The following is a 25,691-nucleotide window of genomic DNA, read 5'->3' as shown; positions in this document are numbered from 1 at the left end:
GATGGACCCAGGCATCTGGGTGCCCCCCACCCATGGAGCCAGGAACCCTTCTCTGATGGACCCAGGCATCTGGGTGCCCCCACCCATGGACCCACTCATCTGGGTGCCCCCCACCCATGGAGCCAGGTGTCCGGGGACCCCCACCCCTGGACGCAGGCGCCCGGGTGCTCACCGGTGATGAAGGAGCCCGGTGGCATCTGGCTGTAGTTGGCCCCTCCAGGGGGGAGGGCTCCGGCCGGGGGGGTCCCAAAGGTGCCCCCGTAGCTCTGGGGGGTGGCATAGGGCCCCGGCGGGAAGGTCTGGAGAGAGATGGGGACACCACTGTCACCTTCCCTCCCCCGTTGCCACCAGGCTGGGGGGTGGGGGGGGGGGGAAGGAGCTTCTGGAGAGGTCTGGGCTGGGGGTCCCCAAGGTGGGTGTCACCACGGGATGGGGGGTCCCCAGGGCTGAGGGTGTTCCCAAGCCGGGGATGTCCCCAAGAGGGTGGCCCTGTGGGGGGGGGTTGTCCCCAGGACAGGCAGGTGAGGGTCCCCTAGGTGCATGTGGTGGGGGGGGGGGGTCTTGATGGAAGGGAGGGTCCCCAGGGATGTCCCCAAGGCTGAGGGCGTCCCCAAGGTGAGGGGTGTCCCCAAGGAAAAAGGTGTCCCCAAGGAAAAAGGTGTCCCCAAGAAGGGATGTCCCCAAGTTAGGGGCATGTCCCCCATAAAAAGGATGTCCCCCAGAAACGGACGTCCCCAAGGGCACGTCTGTCCCCAGGGAAGGATTGTCCCCAAGATTAGAAATGTCCCCAAAGCGAGAGATGTCCCCAGAGCGAGGGCTGTCCCCAAGGGGAGGAATACTCCAGGGAAAGGATGTCCCCAAGGCAAAGGATGTCCCCAAGGCAGGGAGACCCCACAATGAGGGGGGCTGTCCCCCAAGGCAGGGCTTGTCCCCAAAGAGGTGTCCCCAAGGAAAAGGTGTCCCCAAGGAAAAGGTGTCCCCAAGAAAGGATGTCCCCAAGGTGCGATATCCTTAAGGTGAGGGATGTCCCCAGGTTGGGGACATGTCCCCAAAAGAAGGATGTCCCCAAGATAAGTAACGTCCCCAAAGTGAGGGATGGCCCCAGGTTGGGGACACGTCCCCCAGAAAAGGATGTCCCCAAGATAAGAAACGTCCCCAAAGTGAGGGATGGCCCCAGGGTGAGGAACGTCCCCAAAGTGAGGGATGTCCCCAAAGTGAGGGACATCCCCAAGATAAGAAACGTCCCCAAAGTGAGGGACGTGCCCAAAGTGACGGATGGCCCCAGGATGGGACGTCCCCGGGGTGAGGGATGGCCCCAAAGTGAGGAACGTGCCCAGAGTGAGGGATGGCCCCAGGATGGGATGTCCCCAGGGTGAGGGATGGCCCCAGGGTGAGGAACGTCCCCAAAGTGAGGGATGTCCCCAAAGTGAGGGATGTCCCCAAGATAAGAAACATCCCCAAAGTGAGGGATGGCCCCAGGATGGGACGTCCCTGGGGTGAGGGACGTCCCCAGAGTGAGGAACGTCCCCAAGATAAGAAATGTCCCCAAAGTGAGGGACGGCCCCAGGATGGGACGTCCCCGGGGTGAGGGTTGTCCCTGGGGTGAGGGACATCCCCAGAGTGAGGAACATGCCCAAAGTGAGGAATGTCCCCAGAGCGAGGGATGGCCCCAGGATGGGACGTCCCCGGGGTGAGGGATGTCCCCAGGGTGAGGAACATGCACAAAGTGAGGGACGTCCCCAAGATAAGAAACGTCCCCAAAGTGAGGGATGACCCCAGGATGGGACGTCCCTGGGATGAGGGATGTCCCCAGAGTGAGGAACATGCCCAAAGTGAGGGACGTCCCCAAGATAAGAAATGTCCCCAAAGTGAGGGATGGCCCCAGAGTGAGTGTCGGCCCCAGGATGGGACGTCCCCGGGGTGAGGGATGTCCCCAGGGTGAGGAACATCCCCAGAGACACGGACGTCCCCAAAGTGAGGAACGTCCCCGGGGTGAGGAACGTCCCCGGGGTGAGGGACGTCCCTGGCGTGAGGAACGTCCCCAGAGACAGGGACGTCCCCAAAGTGAGGAACGTCCCCGGGGTGAGGGACGTCCCCAGAGTGAGGGACGTCCCCAAAGTGAGGGATGTCCCTGGGGTGAGGAACGTCCCCAGAGACAGGGACGTCCCCGGGGCGAGGAACGTCCCCAAAGTGAGGGACATCCCTGGGGTGAGGAACGTCCCCAAAGTGAGGGACATCCCTGGGGTGAGGAACGTCCCCAGGGCGAGGAACATCCCCAAAGTGAGGGACATCCCTGGGGTGAGGAACGTCCCCAGAGTGAGGGACATCCCTGGGGTGAGGAACATCCCCAGAGTGAGGAACGTCCCCAGAGACAGGGACGTCCCCGGGGCGAGGAATGTCCCCAGAGTGAGGGACGTCCCCGGGGCGAGGGTCGGCCCCAGGATGGGGACGTCCCCGAGGCGGGGGCCACTCACGGGCGGGGGGTGGCTCTCGGTGCCCTTGCTGGCCAGGCGGCTGAGGATGCTGCGCTCCGACATCTGGAGGCGGGCGGCGATGGGGGGGATGCGGGAGAGGGTGGCGGGCAGGCGGGTGACGTCCGCCTTCATGTCACTCAGCAGCTCCTCCAGCTGGTTCAGCACTGGGGAGAGACAGAGAGAGAGAGAAAGAGGGGCGGGGGGGGCCCGTCAGCGCCGGGGGGCCGCCCCGCGCCTACTCACAACTTACTCACAGCTTACGCAAGGGTTACTCGCGACGTACTCCTAAATTACTCCTAAGTTACTGGAAGCTACTGGAAGGAGGGGGGAGATACTCACGTGCGAGCGGGGAAGGGGCGGGGGGGGGGGGGGGGGCGGGAGGGACGGGGGGAGCCTGATCGCTACTCGGGAGATACTCAGGGGATACTCGGGGGGGTGCTGCGGGGTGGGAGGGGGCGGGGAGACGCTGGGTACGAGCCCCCGGCACACGGGGAGTACCCCGGGGACAGCCCTGCACACACTGCGGGGACTCGGAGCGGGCTAGTTACTCAGGGGATACTCTCTAGACACACCGAGGATACTCCAGCTTTCCTCTTTACACCCCAGAGATACTCCGGGTCCACTCCTTAGATACTCTGGGTCTACTCCCCTAAGATACACCAGAGATACTCCATGTCTACTCCTTAGATACTCCGGGTCTACTCCCTTAAGATAAACCAGAGAATCTAAGGAGTAGACCTGGAGTATCTCTGGTGTATCTTAGGGGAGTAGACCTGAAGTTACTCCACGTCTACTCCTCCCACGCTCTGGGCATACTCCTCAGACACTCCAGAGATACTCCAGGTCTACTCCTTAGATACGCCAGAGATACTCCAGGTCTACTCCTCACATACTCCAGGCCTACTCCTTGGACACTCTGGGTAGACTCCTCAGACACTCCAGAGATACTCTGGGTCTACTCCTTAGATACTCTGGGTCTACTCCTGACACCCCAGAGATACTCCGGGCATACTCCTTATATACTCTGAGTCTACTCCTTGGACACTCTGGGCATACTCCTTAGACCCACCAGAGATATTCCAGGTATACTCCTTAGATATCCCAGAGATACTCTGGGTCTACTCCTCACATACTCCGAGTCTACTCCTTAGACACTCTGGGGTCACTCCTTAGACTCCCCGGAGATACTCCGGGCATACTCCTCACATACTCTGGCTCTACTCTCCAGACACACTGGGGATACTCCAAGTACCCTCCCTCCGAGACATCAGAGATACTCCGGGTCTACTCCTCACATACTCCAAGTACTCTCTCTTAGAGATGCTCTGGGTACCCTCCTCACATGCTCCAGGTCTACTCCTTGGACACACCACAGATACTCCGGGGATACTCCTACTCTCTCAACACACTGAGATACTCCGGGTACCCTCCTCACGCTCCAGATCTACTCCTTGGGCACACCGGAGATACTCCGAGGATACTTCTCACCTACTCCGGGTACCGTCTCTCAGAGACACCGGAGCCACTCCAAGCCGCGGCACTCGGGGCTCTACGCTGTAGCTACAACGGGGGACGCTCCGGCCACCGTCCCCTCTCTAGACCCAGCAGAGCTACTCCGGGTACAACGTTTACCACCACCTGAGATACTCTGGGGATACTCCTGAGTCACTCTGGGGATACTCTGGAGAAACACCAGAAATACTCCAGGGACGCGCCTTAGACACGCTGGACACACTCCTCAAGTCCTCCACAGATACTCTGGCTATATTCCGTAGACACTAAAGATACTCCGGGTATACTCCTGGGATACACCTGAGATACTCCAGCCCGCGTTACAGCCACACCAGAGCCCTCCGGAATGAGAATCCCAGGGGCTGCAGCCACATCACCGACACTCGGGGGATACTCGTTACTTGGAGACCTCAGCCTACACCAGCGCTACTCCTTCCTTACTCCAGCCACACCGCTGGCAAAGACGTTAAAAGACACCGGAGATACTCCGGGGATACTCCGCACATTCCCCCCGGAGTACTCGGGGCAAACCCAGCCAACACACCGGAGATATCCAGTCAGTCTCCGGGAAAACACCGCTCGGGGCCAAGCCGTCACACGCAAGAAGGGACAGCCCATCCCTACACCAGCGTTACTCCAGGCTTACTCATGGCACGCGCCAGGGATACTCCGAATATGCTCCTTCCGTACCCCCAAAATACTCCGGGTAAATGCATTACGTGCTACACGGGACATAACTCTGGCCATCACGATACTCAGAGTATACTCCTTCCATGCTCCCCAGATACTCCGGGTAAATGCATCACATGCTACACAGGACACACTAGTGACATGCTCGTGACATACTCATGACATACTCCAGCCCGACACGACAGATACTCAGCAGATACATCTTAGCGCAAAGCGACAGAGGCACCCGCCGGCCCCAGAGCCCCGGGACGGCCCTAAACCCGCACCCCGGCTTACTCCCAGGTTACTCCCACCCCCAGAAACCCCTCGGGGACCTTCCAGCAGCTCCGCCACCGCTCCCCCAGCCCCTCCCCACCCCCCCCCAAGCCCAAACCCCGGCCTCGGCTCCCCTTTAACCTCCCCCCTCCCCATCCCCCCCCTCCCCCTCCTCCACTCCCCCCAAAAAAACACCCTCCACCGCGCCTCCCCCGGCCCCCCCCGAACCCCCGCCCCCCGCTTCACCGCCTCCGGCCGCCAGAAAGCACGCGCAGAGCAAGGATACACCGGGAGCCGGTTGGGAGGAGAACCCCACTTTAATGATTGAGAGCGCGGTACAGAGGTGCGAGGCGCTACACGGGGCGTCCGCGCCGGGGGCGCCGGCCCCCCCGCCTCTTACCCTTGTGCAGGACGGCGTTCGCGGGCTTGTTGCCCGCCAGCGACTCCTTGGACAAGTGCTGGTGGCTCTCGGCCAGGCACTCGACCTCGGCGAAGCGGGTGTTGAGGGCCATGGCGGGGTGGCTGGGATCCTGCGTCATGTTCAGGTAGGCGGCGCGACGGAGCTGCTCCTCGATCACCAGCGCCTGCTCCAGCAGCTGCGGGGACAGGGAGAAGGGTGACGGCGGCGGGCGGGATGACACCCGGGCATCTGGGCACCCAACTCTTGACCTCCACACCATCACTCAAGAGTCCAGAGAAGACCCAGATGTCCAAGCACCCAACTCTTGACCTCAACCATCACTCAGAGCCCAGAGGGGACCCAAGCATCCAGGCATCCAACTCTTGACCTCCACCATCACTCAAGAGTCCAGAGAAGACCCAGATGTCCAAGCACCCAACTCTTGACCTCAACCATCACTCAGAGCCCAGAGGGGACCCAAGCATCCAGGCATCCAACTCTTGACCTCCACCATCACTCAAGAGTCCAGAGAAGACCCAGATGTCCAAGCACCCAACTCTTGACCTCAACCATCACTCAGAGACCAGAGGGGACCCAAGCATCCAGGCATCCAACTCTTGACCTCAACCATCACTCAGGAGTCCCGAGAAGACCCAGATGTCTGGGCACCCAACTCTTGACCTCCACCGTAACTCAGAGCCCAGAGAGGACCAGCGTGTCCGGGCACCCACCTCTGACCTTACAACCCAAGGCCAAGGAAGGACCCAGACGCCTGGGCACTCAACTCTGACTTCAACCATCACTCAGAGCCCAGAGAGGACCCAGGTGACCAGGCACCCAGCTCTGCCCCACCGTCACTTAGAGCACCCAGGCATCTGGGCACCCACCTCTGACCTCACAACCCAAGGCCAAGGAAGGACCCGGGTGTCCAAGCACCCTACTCTGACCTCAACCATCACTAGAGCCCAGACAGGACCCAGACGTCCAAGTACCCAACTCTTGACCTCAACCATCACTTAGAGGACCCAGGCATCTGCGCACCCAACTCTGACCTCGCAACACAAGGCCAAGGAAGGACCCAGACATTTGGGCACCCAACTTGGACCTCATCCATCGCTCAGAGCCCAGCAAGGACCAGTGTGTCCGGGCACCCACCTCTGACCTTGCAACCCAAGGCCAAGGAAGGACCCAGACATTTGGGCACCCAACTCTTAACCTTGACCATCACCAGAGCCCGGAGAGGATCCAAGCGTCCGGGCACCCGACTCTTGACCTCGACCATCACTCACAGCCCAGGGACGACCGGAGTGTCCAGGCACCCAGCTCTGACCTTACAACCCAAGGCCAAGGAAGGACCCAGACGTCCAGGCACCCAACTTGGACCTCACCCATCACTTAGAGAACCTAGGTGTCCCAGCACCCAACTCTGACCTCACACCTCAAGGCCAAAGAAGGACCCAGATGTCCGAGCACCCAACTCTTGGCCTCAACCATCACTTAGAGAACCCAGGTGACCAGGCACCCAGCTCTGACCCACCATCACTTAGAGCACCCAGGCATCTGGGCACCCACCTCTGACCTCACAACCCAAGGCCAAGGAAGGACCCGGGTGTCCAAGCACCCGACTCTTGACCTCAACCGTCACTAGAGCCCAGAGAGGACCAGGGTGTCCCGGCACCCAGCTCTGACCTTACAACCCAAGGCCAAGGAAGGACCCAGATGTCTGGGCACCCAACTCTGACTTCAACCATCACTCAGAGTCCAGAGGGGACCCAGGTGACCAGGCACCCAGCTCTGACCCACCATCACTTGGAGGACCCAGGCTTCTGGGCACCCAACTCTTGACCTCGACCATCACTCAGAGCCCAGAGGGGACCCAAGTGTCCAGGCACCCAACTCTTGACCTCAACCATCACTTAGAGGACCCAGGCATCTGAGCACCCAACTCTGACCTCACAACTCAAGGACAAGGAAGGACCCAGAGGTCTGGGCACCCAACTCTTTACCTCCACCATCACTCAGAGCCCAGAGGGGACCCACGTGACCAGGCACCCACCTCTGACCTCACAACCAAAGGCCAAGGAAGGACCCAGACGTCTGGGCACCCAACTCTTAACCTTGACCATCATCCAGAGCCCAGAGGGGACCCAAGTGTCCAGGCACCCAGCTCTGATCTCCATCATCACTTAGAGAACCCAGGCGTCTGAGCACCCAACCCTGACCTCACAACCCAAGGCCAAGGAAGGACCCAGACATCCGAGCACCCAACTTGGACCTCAACCATCACTCAGAGTCCAGAGAGGACCCAGGTGACCAGGCACCCATCACTTGGAGGACCCAGGCTTCCAGGCACCCAACTCTTGACCTCGACCATCACTCAGAGACCAAGGAAGGACCCAGGCATCCAGGCACCCAACTCTGACCTCAAACATCACTTAGAGGACCTAGGCGTCTGGGCACCCAGTTCTGACCGTACAACCCAAGGCCAAGGAAGGACCCAGACGTCCGGGCACCCAATCTGACCTCAACCGTCACTCAGATTCCAGAGAGGACCCAGGTGACCAGGCACCCAGCTCTGACCCACCATCACTTAGAGGACCCAGGCTTCTGGGCACCCAACTCTTGACCTCACGGAATCACGGAATCTTCAGAGCTGGAAGGGACCTCTAGAGATCATCTAGTCCCACTCCCCTGCTCGAGCAGGATTGCCCAGAGCACATCCCTCAGGGCTGCATCCAGGCGGGTCTTGAAAACCTCCGGAGAAGGGGACCCCACACCCTCCCTGGGCAGCTTGTTCCAGGGCTCCGTCACCCTCACCGTAAAGAAGTTTTTCCGTGTATTTGAACGGAACTTCCTGTGTTCCAGCTTGTGCCCATTGCCCCTTGTCCTGTCACTGGGAACCATTGAAAAGAGCCTGGCTCCGTCCTCCTTGAACCCACCCTTTAGATACTTGTAAACATTAATCAGGTCCCCCCTCAACCTTCTCTTCTCCAGGCTAAAGAGTCCCAGCTCTTTCAGCCTTTCCTCAGAAGGGAGGTGCTCCAGTCCCATAATCATCTTGGTTGCCCTTCGCTGGACTCGCTCCAGTAGTTCCCTGTCCCTCTTGAACTGGGGAGCCCAAAACTGGACACAGTACTCCAGTTGTGGCCTCACCAGTGCAGAGTAGAGGGGGAGAATGACCTCCCTCGACCTACTGGCCACACTCTTCCCTCTGCAGCCCAGGATGCCATTGGCCTTCTTGGCGACAAGGGCACACTGCTGGCTCATGGATAATTTGCTGTCTACCAGGACCCCCAGGTCCTTCTCCTCAGAGCTGCTTCCCAGCACGTCCGCCCCTAACCTATACTGGTGCTTGGCATTCTTCCTCCCCAGGTGCAGGACCCTACACTTGCTTTTGTTGAACCTCATGAGGTTCTTCTCTGCCCAGCTCTCCAGCCTGTCCAGGTCACGCTGGATGGCAGCACGGCCCTCCGGAGTGTCGGCCACCCCTCCCAGCTTGGTATCATCAGCGAACTTGCTGAGGGTACACTCTGTCCCCTCATCCAGGTCATTAATGAATATATTGAACAAAATTGGACCAAGTATTGACCCCTGAGGGACACCACTGGTTACAGGCCTCCAACTGGACTCTGTGCCGCTGATCACAACCCTCTGAGTTCTGTCACTCAGCCAGCTCTCGATCCACCTCACCGTCACCTCGTCTAGCCCACACTTCCTCAGCTTCCTAATGAGGATGTTATGGGAGAGAGTGTCAAAAGCCTTGCTAAAGTCAAGGTAGATGACATCTACGGCTCTCCCCTCATCCAGCCAACCCGTTATAACATCACAGAAAGCTATCAGATTGGTCAGGCATGATTTGCCCTTGGTAAATCCATGCTGACCACTTCCAATGACTTCCCGTTCCTCTACGTGTTTGGAGACGACATCCAGAACGAGTCGCTCCATTACCTTCCCAGGGACAGAGGTGAGACTAACCGGCCTGTAGTTCCCTGGCTCCTCCTTCTTGCCTTTTTTGAAGATTGGAGTGATGTCAGCCTTCCTCCAGTCCTCAGGCACCCCTCCTGTTCCCCATGACCTTGCAAAGACGATGGAGAGCGGTCTAGCGATAACATCTGCCAGCTCTCGCGGGTGCATCCCGTCAGGGCCTATGGATTTATGAGCGTCCGGCTTGGCCAAGTGGTCTCTGACCCGGTCCTCCTCAACTACGGGAAAGTCTTCCTCTCTCCCGACCTTCCCCCTGGCCTCCAGGGTATGGGATTCGTGAGGGACGGCTTTAGCAGCGAAGACCAAAGAAAAGAAGGCATTCAGTAACTCTGCCTTCTCTGTGTCTTCCACCACTAGGGCACCCGTCTCCTTCAACAGTGGACCTACATTTTCCCTAGTCTTCCTTTTTCTGTTGATATACTGGAAAAATCTCGTCTTGTTGTCTTTAACTGCAGTGGCCAAGCTGAGTTCTGATTGAGCTTTGGCCCTTCTGATCTTCCCCCTGCATAGCTTTGTTAGATCTTGATAATCCTCATAAGTTGCCCATCCCTTTTCCAGAGAACGTAAGCCTTCCTTTTTTTCCTGAGGTCCACCCAGAGCTCTCTATTTAGCCAGGCTGGCCGCCTTCTCCGTCGGCTCATTTTTCGGGATGTGGGGATGGCCTTCTCCCATGCTTCTAAGAGCACCTGCTTGAAGCATCCTGCACCATCACTCAGAGCCCAGAGAGGACCCAGGCATCCAAGCACCCAGCTCTGACCTCACAACCCAAGGCCAAGGAAGGACCCAGACGTCCAAGTACCCAACTCTTGTCCTCAATCATCACTTAAAGAACCCAGGTGACCAGGCACCCAACTCTGACCTTGCAACCCAAGGCCAAGAAAGCACCCAGATGTCCAGGCACCCAACTCTTGACCTCAACCATCACTCAGAGCCCAGAGAGGACCAGCGTGTCTGGGCACCCACCTCTGACCTTACAACCCAAGGCCAAGGAAGGACCCAGACGCCTGGGCACTCAACTCTGACTTCAACCATCACTCAGAGCCCAGAGAGGACCCAGGTGACCAGGCACCCAGCTCTGCCCCACCGTCACTTAGAGCACCCAGGCATCTGGGCACCCACCTCTGACCTCACAACCCAAGGCCAAGGAAGGACCCGGGTGTCCAAGCACCCTACTCTGACCTCAACCATCACTAGAGCCCAGACAGGACCCAGACGTCCAAGTACCCAACTCTTGACCTCAACCATCACTTAGAGGACCCAGGCATCTGCGCACCCAACTCTGACCTCGCAACACAAGGCCAAGGAAGGACCCAGACATTTGGGCACCCAACTTGGACCTCATCCATCGCTCAGAGCCCAGCAAGGACCAGTGTGTCCGGGCACCCACCTCTGACCTTACAACCCAAGGCCAAGGAAGGACCCAGACGTCCAAGCACCCAACTCTTGACCTCAACCATCACTTAGAGGACCCAGGCATCTGGGCACCCAACTCTGACCTCGCAACCCAAGGCCAAGGAAGGACCCAGACATTTGGGCACCCAACTCTTAACCTTGACCACCACCAGAGCCCGGAGATGATCCAAGCGTCCGGGCACCCGACTCTTGACCTCCACCATCACTCAGAGCCCAGGGAGGACCAGAGTGTCCGGGCACCCAGCTCTGACCTCACAACCCAAGGCCAAGGAAGGACCCAGACATTCGGGCACCCAACTTGGACCTCAACCATCACTCAGAGTCCAGAGAGGACCCAGGTGACCAGGCATCCATCACTTGGGGGACCCAGGCTTCCGGGCACCCAACTCTTGACGTCGACCATCACTCAGAGACCAGAGAGGATCCAGGCATCCAAGCACCCAACTCTGACCTCACGCCTCAAGGCCAAGAAAGGACCCAGACGTCCGAGCACCCAATCTGACCTCAACCGTCACTCAGAGTCTAGAGAGGACCCAGGTGACCAGGCACCCAGCTCTGACCCACCATCACTTAGAGGACCCAGGCTTCTGGGCACCCAACTCTTGACCTCGACCATCACTCAGAGCCCAGAGAGGACCCAGGCATCCAAGCACCCAGCTCTGACCTTGCAACCCAAGGCCAAGGAAGCACCCAGACGTCCGGGCACCCAACTTGGACCTCACCCATCGCTCAGAACCCAGCAAGGACCAGTGTGTCCAGACACCCACTCTGACCTTGCAACCCAAGGCCAAGGAAGCACCCAGACGTCCGGGCACCCAACTTGGACCTCACCCATCGCTCAGAGCCCAGCAAGGACCAGTGTGTCCGGGCACCCAGCTCTGACCTTGCAACCCAAGGCCAAGGAAGGACCCAGACGTCCAGGCACCCAACTTGGACCTCACCCATCACTTAGAGAACCTAGGTGTCCCAGCACCCAACTCTGACCTCACACCTCAAGGCCAAAGAAGGACCCAGATGTCCAAGCACCCAACTCTTGGCCTCAACCATCACTCAGAGGATCCAGGCGTCCAGGCACCCACCACTGGCCTCACCACCCACAAGCCTCTTGCACGATGTCCCTCTCGTGCGCAGCCCGCGTGCAAGCCCCGTCCCCTTTCCACGGCCACCTCCCCCCTCCCTGGGCACTCGTGCGAGAACCCGGCGTGCCCAGACCCTCGTGCAAGCCCAGCCCTCATGTGAACCTGACCCTCGTGCGAGCGCCGTGGACGCAACCCTCGTGCAAGCCCCTCGTGCAAGCCCCTCAGCATGGGAGCCGCCCTCGTGCGAGGCCCTCGCACGAGCCCAACCTTAGTGCCAGCCCCTCGTGCAAAAGCAGCTGCCGCCTGTTCTCCTTGCACCAGGGCTGTCCTTTCACGAGTCCCACGCGGGCGCCAGCCCCGTGCGAGCGCACCCCTGGTGCGAGCCCCCACGCCAACCCCCCCGCGCCAGCCCCTCGTGCGCTCACCTTGAAGCGGCGTGCGAGGAACTTGTTCTTCATCTCGAGGAAGTTCCCCTTGGAGGCTTCGCCCTTGAAGGGTTCGTTGATGACCCCGAAGGCGCCATCGTTCTGGATGTCCGTCCAGCGCGCGTAGCCGTGGCTGCGCGCTAAGGACCGTCACCGTGTCACCACGTCACTGTGTCACCGCGTCACCCCGTCCCCAATGTCCCCCGCACCCCCCCCATATCCAGTGCACGGAGCCGTGGCTGTGGGCTAAGGGTTGCCACCTCATCACCGCCGCCGTGCCACCATCACCCTGTCACCATCACCACATCACCGTGTCACCGTCACCTCGTCACTGTGACACCATCGCCAGGTCACCGCGTCACCTTGTCCCCCGCAGCCCCCAGCTCACCGCCCAGCCAGCGCACGGAGGCGCGGAGGCACGTTAAGGACTGTCACCACAGCACTGTCACCACCACGGCACCACTGCGTCACCGCATCACCGTCACCATGTCACCCCGTCCCCAACGTCCCTCTCATCCCCACCCAGTGCACGGAGCCGTGGCCGTGCCCGAAGGACTGTCACCGTGTCACACTGTCCCCAGTATCCCCCTCACCCCCCATATTCAGCACACAGAGCCATGGCTGTGTGCACCTTGTCACCACCGCTGCGTCACCGTGTCACCGTCACCGTGTCACCTTGTCCCCAATATCCCCCTCGTCCTACCCCAAGTCACCCAGCCGGCGCACGGAGGCGTGGATGCACGTTAGGGACTGTCACCACACCACTGTCACCACCTCGTCACCGTCACTGCATCACTGCCACCACCTGTCACCATCACTGCATCACCGCCACCATGTCACCGTCACTGAGACGCCGCATCACCAGCACCGCGTCACCCTGTCCCCAACGTCCCTCTCATGCCCCTCCCCCCGTCATCCCCGTCCAGCGCACGGAGCTGTGGCTGCACGCTAAGGACTGTCACCGCGTCACTGTGTCACCACCACAATGTCACCGTCACCACGTCACTGCATCGCCACCACCACACCACTGTCACCATGTCACCCAGTCCCCAACATCTCCCCGCTTGTCCCCCCAGCTCATCCCCCCTCCAGCGCAGGGAGCTGTGACTGCACGCTAAGGACTGTCACTGTGTCACCGTCACCATGTCACCCTGTCCCCGGTGTCCCCCTCAATGTCCCAAGATCACCCCCCCGCCCAGCACACAGAGCCGTGGCTGCGCACTAAGGACTGTCACCGTGTCACCAACGCCACGTCACCGTCACCGCATCACTATCACTGTGTCACCCTGTCCCCAGTGTCCCTCTCATCACCCCCACATAAAGAACCGTCACTGTGTCACTGTGTCACCACCACCGTGTCACTGTCACCACATCACCCTCACGGCGTCACCCCTTGTCCCCAGTGTCCCCCGCCAGGTCATCCCTGTTCAGCGCGTGGAGCCGGGGCTGTGCACTAAGGACTGTCACCATGTCCCTGTGCCACCGCCACTGTGTCACCATCACCGGATCACCAAGGTCACCCCCCCCCAGCACATGGAGTCGTGGCTGCTCACGAAGGACTGCCACCAGGTCACCATGTCCCCACGTCCCCAACATCGCCTCCTCTCCATCACCTCCCCCTGAGGACTGTGCCCAGTGTCACTGTCACCGCCGTCCCCAACATCACTGCCGCCCCCACGTCACCTCCACCTTGGTGTCACCCTCCTTGGTGCTGCCACTGCCACCAGTCCCAGGGAGGGGGAAAGCACCCGGGTGTGCCACGGGGGGACCCTGGAATGTCCCAGGGGACCCTGGAGTGCCACAAGGTGACACAGGAATGTCCCAGGGGACCCTGGAGTGCCACGAGGGGACCCAGGAGTGGCACGAGGGGACCCTGGAGTGGCACGAGGGGACCCTGGAGTGTCCCAGGGGACCCAGGCGTGCCACAAGGTGACACAGGAATGTCCCAGGGGACCCAGGCGTGCCACAAGGGGACCCAGGCGTGCCACAAGGGGACCCTGGAGTGCCACAAAGGGGATCCAGGAATGTCCCAGGGGACCCTGGAGCGCCACAAAGGGACCCAGGTGTGCCACGAGGGGACCCTGAAGTGCCACGAGGGGACCCTGGAGTGGCCCAGGGGATCCAGGAGTGCCACAAAGGGACCCTAGAGTGCCACAAGGGGACCCACATGTGGTGTGGGGGGAACCCCAGTTGTGCCCCAGGGGACCCAGGGGTGGCGCGGTGGGGACCCCGGCGTGCCGGAAGGATACAGGACGATGCCGGCCAGCAGCCAGTAGTCGTGGCGCCGGTGCCAGATCTCATTGAGCTTCCCCGAGGAGATGGCGGCACGCTCCTCGTTCTGCCACAGCGTGTGCAGCTCTGCGGAGGGGCCGGGGGGGGGGAACGTCAGGTAAGCGGGAACCCCGGCGTGTCCCCCCCACCGCTGTCCCCTGCTCTGTCCCTCGCTCACCCGTGAAGCCACCGTCAGCGATGTTGAACATGAAGCGCGGCTTCTCGGCCTTGTCGTCCCGCCGGCCGTTAGCGCGCGCCTCCAGCTTGGGCTCCTTCTCAGCCTTCACCTCCTCTGCGCGGGGGCGTCGGGGGGGGGCGGGGGGCAGGGAGGCAGGGGGGTCAGCGCCATGTAACAACCCCCCTCCAGCCCCGCCAAACCACCCCCAGCCCCCCCCAGGAAGCGGGAAGACATTTGCTGCCATCAGCCATCAGTAGGTTTCAGAGTGAACGCGACAAGATTAAGGGCAGAGGGGCTCCAGGTGCCTCCCTTTCATTAAGCCCCGCCCCCCCCCAGCCAAACCCCCCCCCCCAGGTACCTCGTTTGGGGTCAGGGTCCCCCGGCCGCTCCTTGGGCTCCTCCTCGGGGGGTTTCTCATCAACCTTTTCTCCCCCGGGACCCTTCTCAGCCTCGGCACCTGCGGGGGGGGGGAGGGGGGGGGAGGGACACACAGGGGTGCTCGGACTCCTGGGTCCCCCTGGCGATTTTGGGGGGAAGGGGGGGGCACCTGGACGCCTGGGGCCCCTGCAGGGATGGATGCCGGGGCCGGGGGGGGGGGCACCCGAATGCCGGGGTCCCCTGGAAGGATGGGGGGGGGGGAGGGGGGGGGCTCACCTGGTCGCTCCTCACGGGCCGGGGGCCCTTCGGCCTCGGGCTCCCGCTGGCCGGGTCCCTCCTCCTCCTCCCCCTTCCGCGGCCCTTCGGCCTCGCTGCCATCGCCCGGGGACGGTGGCACCTCGGGGACAGGAGGCTGCAGGGACAGGGGGACGGTGTCACCCCGGACACCTGGGTTCCCCCCGAGTGACCAGGGGGGGACACGGGGACAAGGGTGGGAAGGGGACGGGGTGGGGACAGGGAGGACACGACTGGGGACAGGGTTGGGGACAGGGAGGACACAATTAGGGACAGGGTTGGGGACAAGGAGGACATGACTGGGGACAGGGACAGGATTTGGGACAGGGTTGGGGACAAGGACGGGATGGGACACAGGATCAGGGTGGGGGAAGAGGACAGAGAGGGGACAGGGACAAGGACAGGAAGGCGAGGACAGCGCTGGGGACAGAGACAGGGTTGGGGACAAGGACAGAGGAGGAGGACGGGGCTGGGGGACATGAGTGGGGATGGGGTGGGGACAGCGTTGGGGACAACGAGAACATGACTGGGGACAGGGTTGGGGACAGGAAGGACACGATGGGGGACAGGGATGGGGACACAGAAGACATGACGGGGGCAGGGTTCGGGACAGGGGCAGGGAGGACACGACTGGGGACAGGGAGGACAGGGTTGGGGACAGCCCTGTCACCCACCTCCGTCTCCATTTTCTCTGGGCCTTTGGGGTCCTTCTCGTCCCTGGTGTCACCGTCGTCCCTGTCTGGGGGTGGCCCTGGCCCGTCCCCGCGCTCGCTGGGCGCCGGCGTGGCTGGGGACAGGGGACGTTAGCACATGGGGACACGGGGACGTGGGGTGTCCCCAGCACCCTGCCCATGTCCCTGTGCCCCCCATGTCCCCAGGCCTGTCCCCGCATCCCCGTGTCCCCACGCTCTGTCCCCAGTGTCCTTGTCCCCTTTGCCCCGTGTCCTCACAGCTCCATCCCCGCACCCTGTCCCAAATGTCCCCATGTCCCCCGTCCCCCCACTCCCTGTCCCATTCCCCGTGTCCCCATCCCAGTCCCATTCCCCGTCCCATGTGCCCCTTGTCCCCATCCCATGTCCCCTGTCCCCCATCCCCATGTCCTGCCCCTCATGTCCCCTGCGTCCCCGTCCCATGTCCCCCACCCCTGTATCCCCATCCTGTTCCCCATAACTGTGTCCCTGTCCCCATCCCGTCCCTCGTGTCCCCATGTCCCCAGCCTGTCCCCTGTGTCCCCATGCCCCTGTCCCCATCCCTTGTCCCTCATGCCCCGTGTGTCCCAAGCCCACCCTGTCCCCCATGTCCCCAGCCCCAGTCCCCATCCTGTCCCCTGTGTCCCCATCCCACCCTGTCCCCCATGTCCCCCATCCTGTCCCCTGTGTCCCCTCATCACCTGTCCCCATGTCCCCATCCCATGTCCCCCATCCCTGTCCCCATGTCTCCCATCCCTGTATCCCCATCCTGTTCCCACACCCCATCCCCTGTCCCCCATGTCCCCAATTCCCTGTCCCCCATCCCTATCCTGTCCCCCATGTCCCCCCCATCCCTGTATCCCCATCCTGTCCCCTTCCCCCCCATCCCATCCCCGTGTCCCTGTCCCCATGTCCCCATCCCATGTCCCCCATCCCTGTCCCCATGTCCCCCATCCCTGTATCCCCATCCTGTTCCCACACCCCATCCCCTGTCCCCCATGTCCCCAATTCCCTGTCCTCCCCATCCCTGTATCCCCATCCTGTCCCCTTCCCCCGCCATCCCATCCCCGTGTCCCTGTCCCCATCCCTAACCCATGTCCCCCCCATCCCTGTATCCCCATCCTGTCCCCTTCCCCCGCCATCCCATCCCTGTGTCCCTGTCCCCATCCCTAACCCATGTCCCCCCCATCCCTGTATCCCCATCCTGTCCCCTTCCCCCGCCATCCCATCCCCGTGTCCCTGTCCCCATCCCTAACCCATGTCCCCCCCATCCCTGTATCCCCATCCTGTCCCCCTTTCCCCCCCATCCCGTCCCCTTGTCCCTGTCCCCCACGTCCCTCAACCCCATCCCCTGTTCCCGTATCTCCCCCCCTGTCCCTGTACCGGGCGTGGGGGGGCCAGGCGTGGGGGGGCCGCTCTGCTCGGGGCTGGGGGGGCAGGTCTTGGCGGGGGAGGAGGCGCGGGAGGAGCGCTTGGAGTCGGCGCTGGGCTCCGGGGCCAGCTCGGGCAGGCTCCAGCGCCCATTGATGTGCTCGAACTCCTGCACCTGGGCGGGGGGGGGGGACAGACATGGACACGGGGGTCGGGGGGGGGACGGGACACCCAGGCATCTGGGGCTGCACCCCCCAACCACCCGCACAGGGACCCAAGGGTCGGGGGGACACCCAGGCATCCGGGAAGGGTGACACAGGGGACCCAGGTGTCCAGGAGGGGGTGGCATGGGGGACCCTGGGGTCCAGGGGGGACCCAGGCATCCGGGAGGGGGTGACACAGGGGACCCAAGGGTCCGGGGGGGAGGTGACAGAGGGGACACAGGTGTCTGGGGGCTGCACCCCCCCAACCACCCATACAGGGACCCGGGGGTCCGGGAAGGGTGACACAGGGGACCCCTGTGTCCAGGAGGGGGTGGCATGGGGGACCCTGGGGTCCAGGGGGGACCCAGGCATCCGGGAGGGGGTGACACAGGGGACCCAAGGGTCCGGGGGGGAGGTGACAGAGGGGACACAGGTGTCTGGTCTGGGAGTGCAGCCCCCAACCACCCATACAGGGACCCGGGGGTCTGGGAAGGGTGACACAGGGGACCCCTGTGTCCAGGAGGGGGTGGCATGGGGGACCCTGGGGTCCAGGGGGGACCCAGGCATCTGGGAGGGGGTGACACAGGGGACCCAAGGGTCCGGGGGGGAGGTGACAGAGGGGACACAGGTGTCTGGGGGCTGCACCCCCCCAACCACCCATACAGGGACCCGGGGGTCCGGGAAGGGTGACAGAGGGGACCCCTGTGTCCAGAAAGGGGTGGCACGGGGGACCTGGGGACTCAGGCATCCGGGAGGGGGTGACACAGGGGACCCAGGTGTCCGGGAAGGAGGTGACAGAGGGGACCCCAGGTGTCCCGGGGAGGGGGGGGGGGACAGTGGTCCACGTACCTTCTTCTTGACGAGGGACATGACGCCGATGCGGGTCAGGACCTGCTGCCGTGAGAGCCCCTCCCGGGGGACCCCGTCCGCGAAGGTCTCGGAGCCGTCGGCCCCCGGCTCGCAGAGGTGACGCATGAAGAGGGACACGTAGGCCCTGGGGGACACGCTCAGGGCCACCGCCTGCCGCTGGCACTCCCCCCGGGTCCCCCAGGGGGGCTTGTCCCCATAGATCCCATCCCCAGGGGCCCTTGTCCCCACAGACCCCATCTCCAGGGTCCCTGTCCCCAAGGTCCCCATCCCCAGGGGCCCTTGTCCCCATCCTCAGGATCTCTGTCCCTGAGGTCCCTGTCCCCAGGGGCCCTTGTCCCCACAGACCCCCGTCCCCAGGGTCTCTGTCCTCAAGGTCCCTTGTCCCCATGGACCCCATCCTCAGGGTCCCCATCCCTAAGGTCCCGGTCCCCAAGGTCCCTTGTCCCCACAGTCCCCATCCCTAAAGTCCCTTGTCCCTGTTGTCAAGGTCTTGTCCCAACAGTCCCCGTTCCCAGGGTCCCCGTCCCCAACGTCCCTTGTCCCTGTCCTCAAGGTCTTGTCCCCACAGACCCCATTCTCAGGGTCCCTGTCCCCATCCCCAAGGTCCCTGTCCCCAGCGTCCCTTGATCCCATAAACCTGTCCCCAGGGTCCCTTGTCCCCAGAGTCTCCCTCCACAGAGTCCCCATCCCTGTCCCAAGTGTCCTTTGTCTCCATAGCTCCCATCCCCAGTGTCCCCTGTCCCCATAGTCCCCATCCCTGGGTCTCCGTCCCCGTCCTCTGGGGTCCCTGTCCCCAGTGTCCCCATCTCCAGGGGCCCTGTCCCCAGTGTTCCCCATATCCCTGACCCCAGTGTCCCCAATGTCCCCGCGCCATCAGCCTGTCCCCTCATCACAGCGCCCGTCCTGGACTGTGCCAGCTCTGGCCGGGTCCTGCCACCGCTCTTGGCGTCCCCTGGGCCAGACCCGGCCCCCCGAGGGGACATGGGGACCCCGGGGGTGACTCTGTGTCGGGGTGAGGGGGACACGGGCTCGTCCGGTCCCCAGGAAAACCGACAGCGATGGCGCTCGGCTGAGTAAGGGCTCATCACGCGGCAGGGGGACACACGGGGACATGGGGGACGCTGAGGGACAAGGGACAACGGGGACATGGGAAGATTGAGAGACAGGGACATGGCGGGGCACAGAGGGACACAGGACGATGGGGACACACGGGGACATGCGGGGCACAGGGACTTGGCGGGTACACAGAGTGACACGGGATGACGGGGACACACGGGGACACGGGGACACACAGGGACACGGGAGGTGCAGAGGGATATGGGGGACGGGGACGTGGGAGCACACGGGAAGATGACACGCAGGGACACGAGGACATTGGGGACACACACGGGGACATGGGACGATGGATACACAGGGGCAAGGGAAGACGGGGACACATGGGGACACCCAGGGACACGGAGTGACACGGGTTGGTGGGGACATAAGAACACGGGGGACAGGGACATGGGACGAGGGGGGACGCACAAGGACACAAAAAGATGGGGACATACGAGGACACGGAAGACACGGGACCATGGGGACAACAGGGGGACGTGTGGAGCTACCTGGGGACACAAGGGGACATGTGAGGCCACATGGGGCCATGGGGACACGCAGAGAGACACGGGGATGCGTACGGGGACATGGGGACACAGGGACATGGGGACACAGGGACATACATGGGACTGTGGGGACAGGGGACACAAGGACACGGCGGGGACACAAAGGCACGGGGGACATAAAGATCTGGGGATGTGGGGACAAATGGAGGGACTTGGGGACACGCAGACACGCGGGGGACACCGTGACAACAAAGGACACGGGGAAATGCATGGGGACAAAGGATAGAGGGACACACGTGGGGACACACGGGGACACGGGGGACAACATGAGGGCATAAGAACACGGGGACACACACGGGGACACACACGGGGAGAACGTGGGGACAAAAGGACCCAGATGGGAACACTGGGGGACAACATGAGGACACGGGGACACACGTGTGTCCCCCTCCCTCCTGCCCCACCCTGGTGTCACCACCTGTCCCAGTGCCACCATTTGTCCCTGGTGCCACCACCTGTCCTCAACACCATTGCCTGTCCCCGGTGTCACCGCCTGTCCACAGTGACACTGCCTGTTCCCAGTGCCACCACCGTCTGTCCCCAACACCACTGCCTGTTCCCAGTGCCACCGCCTGTCCCCAACACCACTGTCTATCCCTGACGCCACTGCCTGTTCCCAGTGCCACCACTTGTCCCTGGTGTCACCGCCTGTCCCCAGCACCATCATCTGTCCTTGACGCCACCGCCTGTCCCTGATGCCACCACCTGTCCCCAACACCACCGCCTGTCCCTGACGCCACTGCCTGTTCCCAGTGCCACCACCTGTCCCCGGTGTCACCACCTGTCCCTGACACAATTTCTGGTACCTAGTGCCACCGCCTGTCCCTGATGCCACCACCTGTCCCCAACACCACCGCCTGTCCCTGACGCCACTGCCTGTTCCCAGTGCCACCACCTGTCCCTGACACAATTTCTGGTACCTAGTGCCACCGACTGTCCCTGATGCCACCGCCTGTCCTTGACACCACTGCGTGTCCCTGGTGCCACTGCCTGTCCTTGATACCACTGCCTGTTCCCAGTGCCACCACCTGTCCCTGACACAGTTTCCTGTCCCCAGTGCCACCGCCTGTCCCTGATGCCACCACCTGTCCTCGACACCACCGCCTGTCTCTGATGCCACCACCTGTCCCTGACACAGTTTCCTGTCCCCAGTGCCACCGCCTGTCCTCAACACCACTGCCTGTCCCCAACACCGCTGGCTGTCCCTGATGCCACCACCTCTCCCTGGTGCCACTGCCTGTTCCCAGTGCCACCGCCTGTTCCTGACACATTTTCCTGTCCCTGGTGCCACCACCTGTCCTTGACACCCTTGCCTGTCCCCAGTGTCACTGCCTGTCCCTGACACAATTTCCTGTACCTGGTGTCACCACCTGTCCCTGATGCCACCGCCTGTCCTCAACACCACTGCATGTTCCCAGTGCCACCACCTGTCCCCGGTGTCACCACCTGTCCCTGACACAATTTCCAGTACCTAGTGCCACCGCCTGTCCCTGATGCCACGACCTGTCCTCAACACCACTGCATGTCCCTGGTGCCACTGCCTGTCCCCAACACCACTGGCTGTCCCTGATGCCACCACCTCTCCCTGGGGACACCGCCTGTCCCTGACACCACTGCCTGTTCCCAGTGCCACCACCTGTTCCTGACACATTTTCCTGTACCTGGTGCCACCACCTGTCCCCAACACCATCATCTGTCCTTGACACCACCACCTGTGCCTGATACCACCACCTGTTCCTGATGCCACCGCCTGTCCCCAACACCACCGCCTGTCCCCGGTGTCACCACCTGTCCCTGACACAATTTCCTGTACCTGGTGTCACCGCCTGTCCCTGATGCCAGCACCTGTCCTTGACACCACTGCCTGTTCCCAGTGCCACCACCTGTCCCCGGTGTCACCACCTGTCCCTGACACAATTTCTGTACCCGGTGCCACCACCTGTCCCTGATGCCACCGCCTGTCCTTGACACCACTGCCTCTTCCTGACACATTTTCCTGTACCTGGTGCCACCACCTGTCCCCAACACCATCATCTGTCCTTGACACCACCACCTGTCCCTAACACCACCGCCTGTTCCTGGTGCCACCACCTGTCCCTGATACCACTGCCTGTTCCCAGTGCCACCACCTGTCCCTGACGCCACCGCCTGTCCTTGACACCGCTCCCTGTTCCCAGTGCCACCGCCCGTCCCCGGTGTCACCACCTGTCCCTGGCACAATTCCCTGTCCCTGATGCCACCACCTGTCCCCAACACCACCGTCTGTCCTTGACGCCACCGCCTGTCCCCAACACCACCGTCTGTCCCCGATGCCCCCCCCCCCGTCCCCAGTGCTACCGCCTGTCCCTGACACAATTTCCCGTCCCTGGTGCCACCACCTTGTCCCCCGTGCCGCCGCCTGTCCCCGCTGTCACCTACTTGAACTCCTTCTCGGTCTTGCCGCGCAGGTCGCGGACGAGCCACTGGGAGGTGAAGGCGTCCTGGGGGGGCATCCCCCACCGCATCACCGCGTTCAGGAAGGCCTTGCGCTGCCGCGTGTTGAAGCCCAGTACCTGGGGGGAGGCGGGGTGGGGGGGGGGTCACAAGGGGGTGGGGGGACCCAGGTGGCCAGGGGGGACATGGGTGAGTGGGGGCAGGGGGGTGACAGGGGGACATGGGTGTGGGGGGCGTACGCCAGCATGGGGCGGGGGGGGGACATGGGTGTGCTGGGGGGGGTCACGGGTGGGTGGAGGGACCCAGGTGGCCAGGGGGGACATGGGTGAGTGGGGGGGGGACACGACAGGGGGACATGGGTGTGCAGGGATACCCCAGTACAGGAGACACGGGGGGGGGGACACATGGGTGTCCCGGGGGGGGGTGTGTGTGTCATGGGTGGGTGGGGGGACCCAGGTGGCCACTGGGGACATGGGTGAGCGGGGGGGGACCCCCACATGGGGCAGGGGGGCACATGGGTGTGCCGGGGGTGGGGTGGGGGGGTGTCATGGGTGGCTGAGGGGACCCCAGCAGCTGGGGGGGGGGGGGGGTGTGTCACAGGGGGGTGCGGGGACCCCAGCATCCAGGGGGGACACACGTGGGTCTGGGGGAACCCCGGCATCCGTGAGGACGGGGGGGGGGGGGGGTGTGGATGGACCCAGGTGTTCAGGGGGACCCCAGCATCCGGGGGGGGAGGGGACCCCAGCGTGGTGTTGGGGGGGACACGGACAGACCCAGGCATCCAGGCACCCCCCCAACCTCCCCCCGGAGCAGGGCCAGGTGTCCAGGTGCCCTTGGGGACGCTGGCGTTCAGGCACCCTGGGGACCCCGGTGTCCAGACGTTGCCCCCCTCCCCCCCCCTCCCCGCCACTGGACCCCGGTGTCCAAGTGACCCCCCCCCTCGGGGTCCCCACCTCGATGTTGCCCCCCACCCGGGCCAGCAGCGGGGGCAGGGGCTTGTCCTTCTCGTTCCGCAGCTGCCGCTTGGACTGACGCCGGCCTGGGGGGGCGAGGGGGGGGCTCAGCACCCATCCTTGGCACCCCGACCCCCACTCCAGGGCACCCTAACCACCCCCCCCCCCCCCCCCAGAGCATCGTGATGCCCCTCCTTGGGGCACCCTGACTCTCCCCGGGGCACCTCGATACCCCTCAAGGCACTATGACCCCCTCCTCGGGGCACCCTGACCCCCCCCCTCAACACCCTGACACCCCCCCCCCCTTGGGACACCCTCCCCTTGGGGCACCCCGACCCCCCCTTTGGATGCTCTGACCCCCCTTCCCCCATGAGGTACCTTGACCCCCCCACCCAAGGGCACCCAACCCCCCCCCCGCCAGGACACAGGGGGGGCACAAGGGGACACAAGGGGACATGAGGACACGGGGCACACAGAGGGGACATGGGGGGCACACAGAGGGGAGACGGGGGGCACACAGAGGGGAGACGGGGGGGACAGTGGGACACAAGATACGTGGGGGGGACACAGGGGGACAAAGAGGTGACATGGTGGGTCAGAGAGGGGACGCAGAAGGACATGAGGGGACACGGGGGACACTTGGGGGGACACGTGTTGGAACAGAGGGGACACAGGAGATGGAAGGACATGAGGGGACATGAGGGGACACAAAGGGGACCCCGGGGGGACAGAAGGACACAGAGAGGACATGGGGGGACACAGGGGGACATAAAGGGGACATGGGGGCACTTGGGGGGGGACACAAAGGGGACATGGGGGCACTTGGGGGGGGACACAAAGGGGACATGCAGGGATGTGGGACACGGAGGGGACACGCATCAGAACAGAGGGGACAGGAGGGGACACACGTTGGAACAGAGGGGACACAGGAGGAGACGGAAGGACATCAGGGGACACGGGAGGGGACACAGAGGGGACTCAGGAAACATGGGGGGACACAGGGGGGACACGGGGGGGCACAGGGGGGGCACATGAAGGGGACGCAGAGGGGATGTGCAGGGATGTGAGACATGGAGGGGACACAGAGGGGACATGTGTCAGAACAGAGGGGACACAGGAGGAGACGGAAGGACATGAGGGGACACGGGAGGGGACACGGGAGGGGACACGGGAGGGGACTCAGGAGACATGGAGGGGACAGGGGGGACACAGGGGGACACTGGGGACACGACGGGAACGCAGAGGGGACATGCAGGGACACGGGGGGGATGTGGGACGTGGAGGGGACACAGAGGGGCCACGGAAGGGACACACGAGGGGGCCACGGGGGCCACTCACCCTCTGGCCGCTCGTCGAAGTCCTCGTCCTCCTCCTCGGAGCCCACCGAGTACTCGGACTGGTTGTCTGGGGGGGGTGGGGGGCGTCAGCACCCGCACCCCGCACCCCGACACCCCCACACCCTGACCCCCCACACCCCCACACCCTGACCCCCTACACCCCGACACCCTACACCCCCACACCCGGGAACTCCTGCACCCTGACCCCCTGCACCCAGGAACCCCCACACCCTGACCCCCTGCCCCCTGACACCCCCCCACCGAGGTACCCCCACACCCCGATACCCTGCACCCCAACACCCTGACCCCCCACACCCTGACCCCCTGACACCCCCACACCCGGGAACACCCGCACCCTGACCCCCTGCCCCCCAGCACCCCCCCACCCGGGTACCCCCCCACCCCGACGCCCAACACCCCGATACCCTGCACCCGGGAACCCCCCCACCCTGACCCTCCCTGCACCCCAACACCCTGACACCCTGCACCCCCCCACACCCCGACCCCCTGCCCCCTGACACCCCCCAACACCCCGACCCCCCCGCACCCCAACACCCTGACAGCCCTCCACCCCGACCCCCTGCACCCCCGCACCCTGACCCCCCCACACCCTGACCCCCTGCACCCCAACACCCCCACACCCCGACACCCCCCACCCCAACACCCCCGCACCCCCACACCCCGACACCCCCAACACCCCGACCCCTCCGCACCCCGACACCCCCCAACCCCAACACCCTGACACCCCCCCACCCTGATCCCCCCAGCCCCCGACACCACCCAACACCCTGACCCCCCCCGCACCCCGACACCCCCACCCC

General features: G+C 63.4%; 1 protein-coding gene across 4 annotated transcripts in view; it reads right to left on the bottom strand.

The window, feature by feature from the left end:
• CHD3 (chromodomain helicase DNA binding protein 3) overlaps positions 1-25,691 on the bottom strand; it is a 71,774-nt gene that overhangs the window by 1,752 nt on the left and 44,331 nt on the right. For all 4 annotated transcript variants that reach the window (XM_074571372.1, XM_074571373.1, XM_074571374.1 and 1 more), the window contains 14 exons: positions 24,872-24,937; positions 23,534-23,619; positions 22,566-22,699; positions 18,466-18,610; positions 17,426-17,588; positions 16,028-16,140; positions 15,336-15,471; positions 15,040-15,138; positions 14,682-14,795; positions 14,482-14,590; positions 12,233-12,365; positions 5,332-5,527; positions 2,475-2,638; positions 173-299 (listed from right to left, as the gene is read on the bottom strand). In XM_074571372.1, the coding sequence (XP_074427473.1) occupies positions 173-299; positions 2,475-2,638; positions 5,332-5,527; positions 12,233-12,365; positions 14,482-14,590; positions 14,682-14,795; positions 15,040-15,138; positions 15,336-15,471; positions 16,028-16,140; positions 17,426-17,588; positions 18,466-18,610; positions 22,566-22,699; positions 23,534-23,619; positions 24,872-24,937 (1,785 nt within the window). The remainder of the gene's footprint in view (positions 1-172; positions 300-2,474; positions 2,639-5,331; positions 5,528-12,232; positions 12,366-14,481; positions 14,591-14,681; positions 14,796-15,039; positions 15,139-15,335; positions 15,472-16,027; positions 16,141-17,425; positions 17,589-18,465; positions 18,611-22,565; positions 22,700-23,533; positions 23,620-24,871; positions 24,938-25,691) is intronic.

Source organism: Larus michahellis, unplaced genomic scaffold (assembly GCF_964199755.1).
Source record: "Larus michahellis unplaced genomic scaffold, bLarMic1.1 SCAFFOLD_309, whole genome shotgun sequence".
Lineage (NCBI taxonomy): Eukaryota > Metazoa > Chordata > Aves > Charadriiformes > Laridae > Larus > Larus michahellis.
The sequence above is the reverse complement of the archived record's forward strand: the minus strand, read 5'-3'. Positions and strand labels throughout refer to the sequence as shown.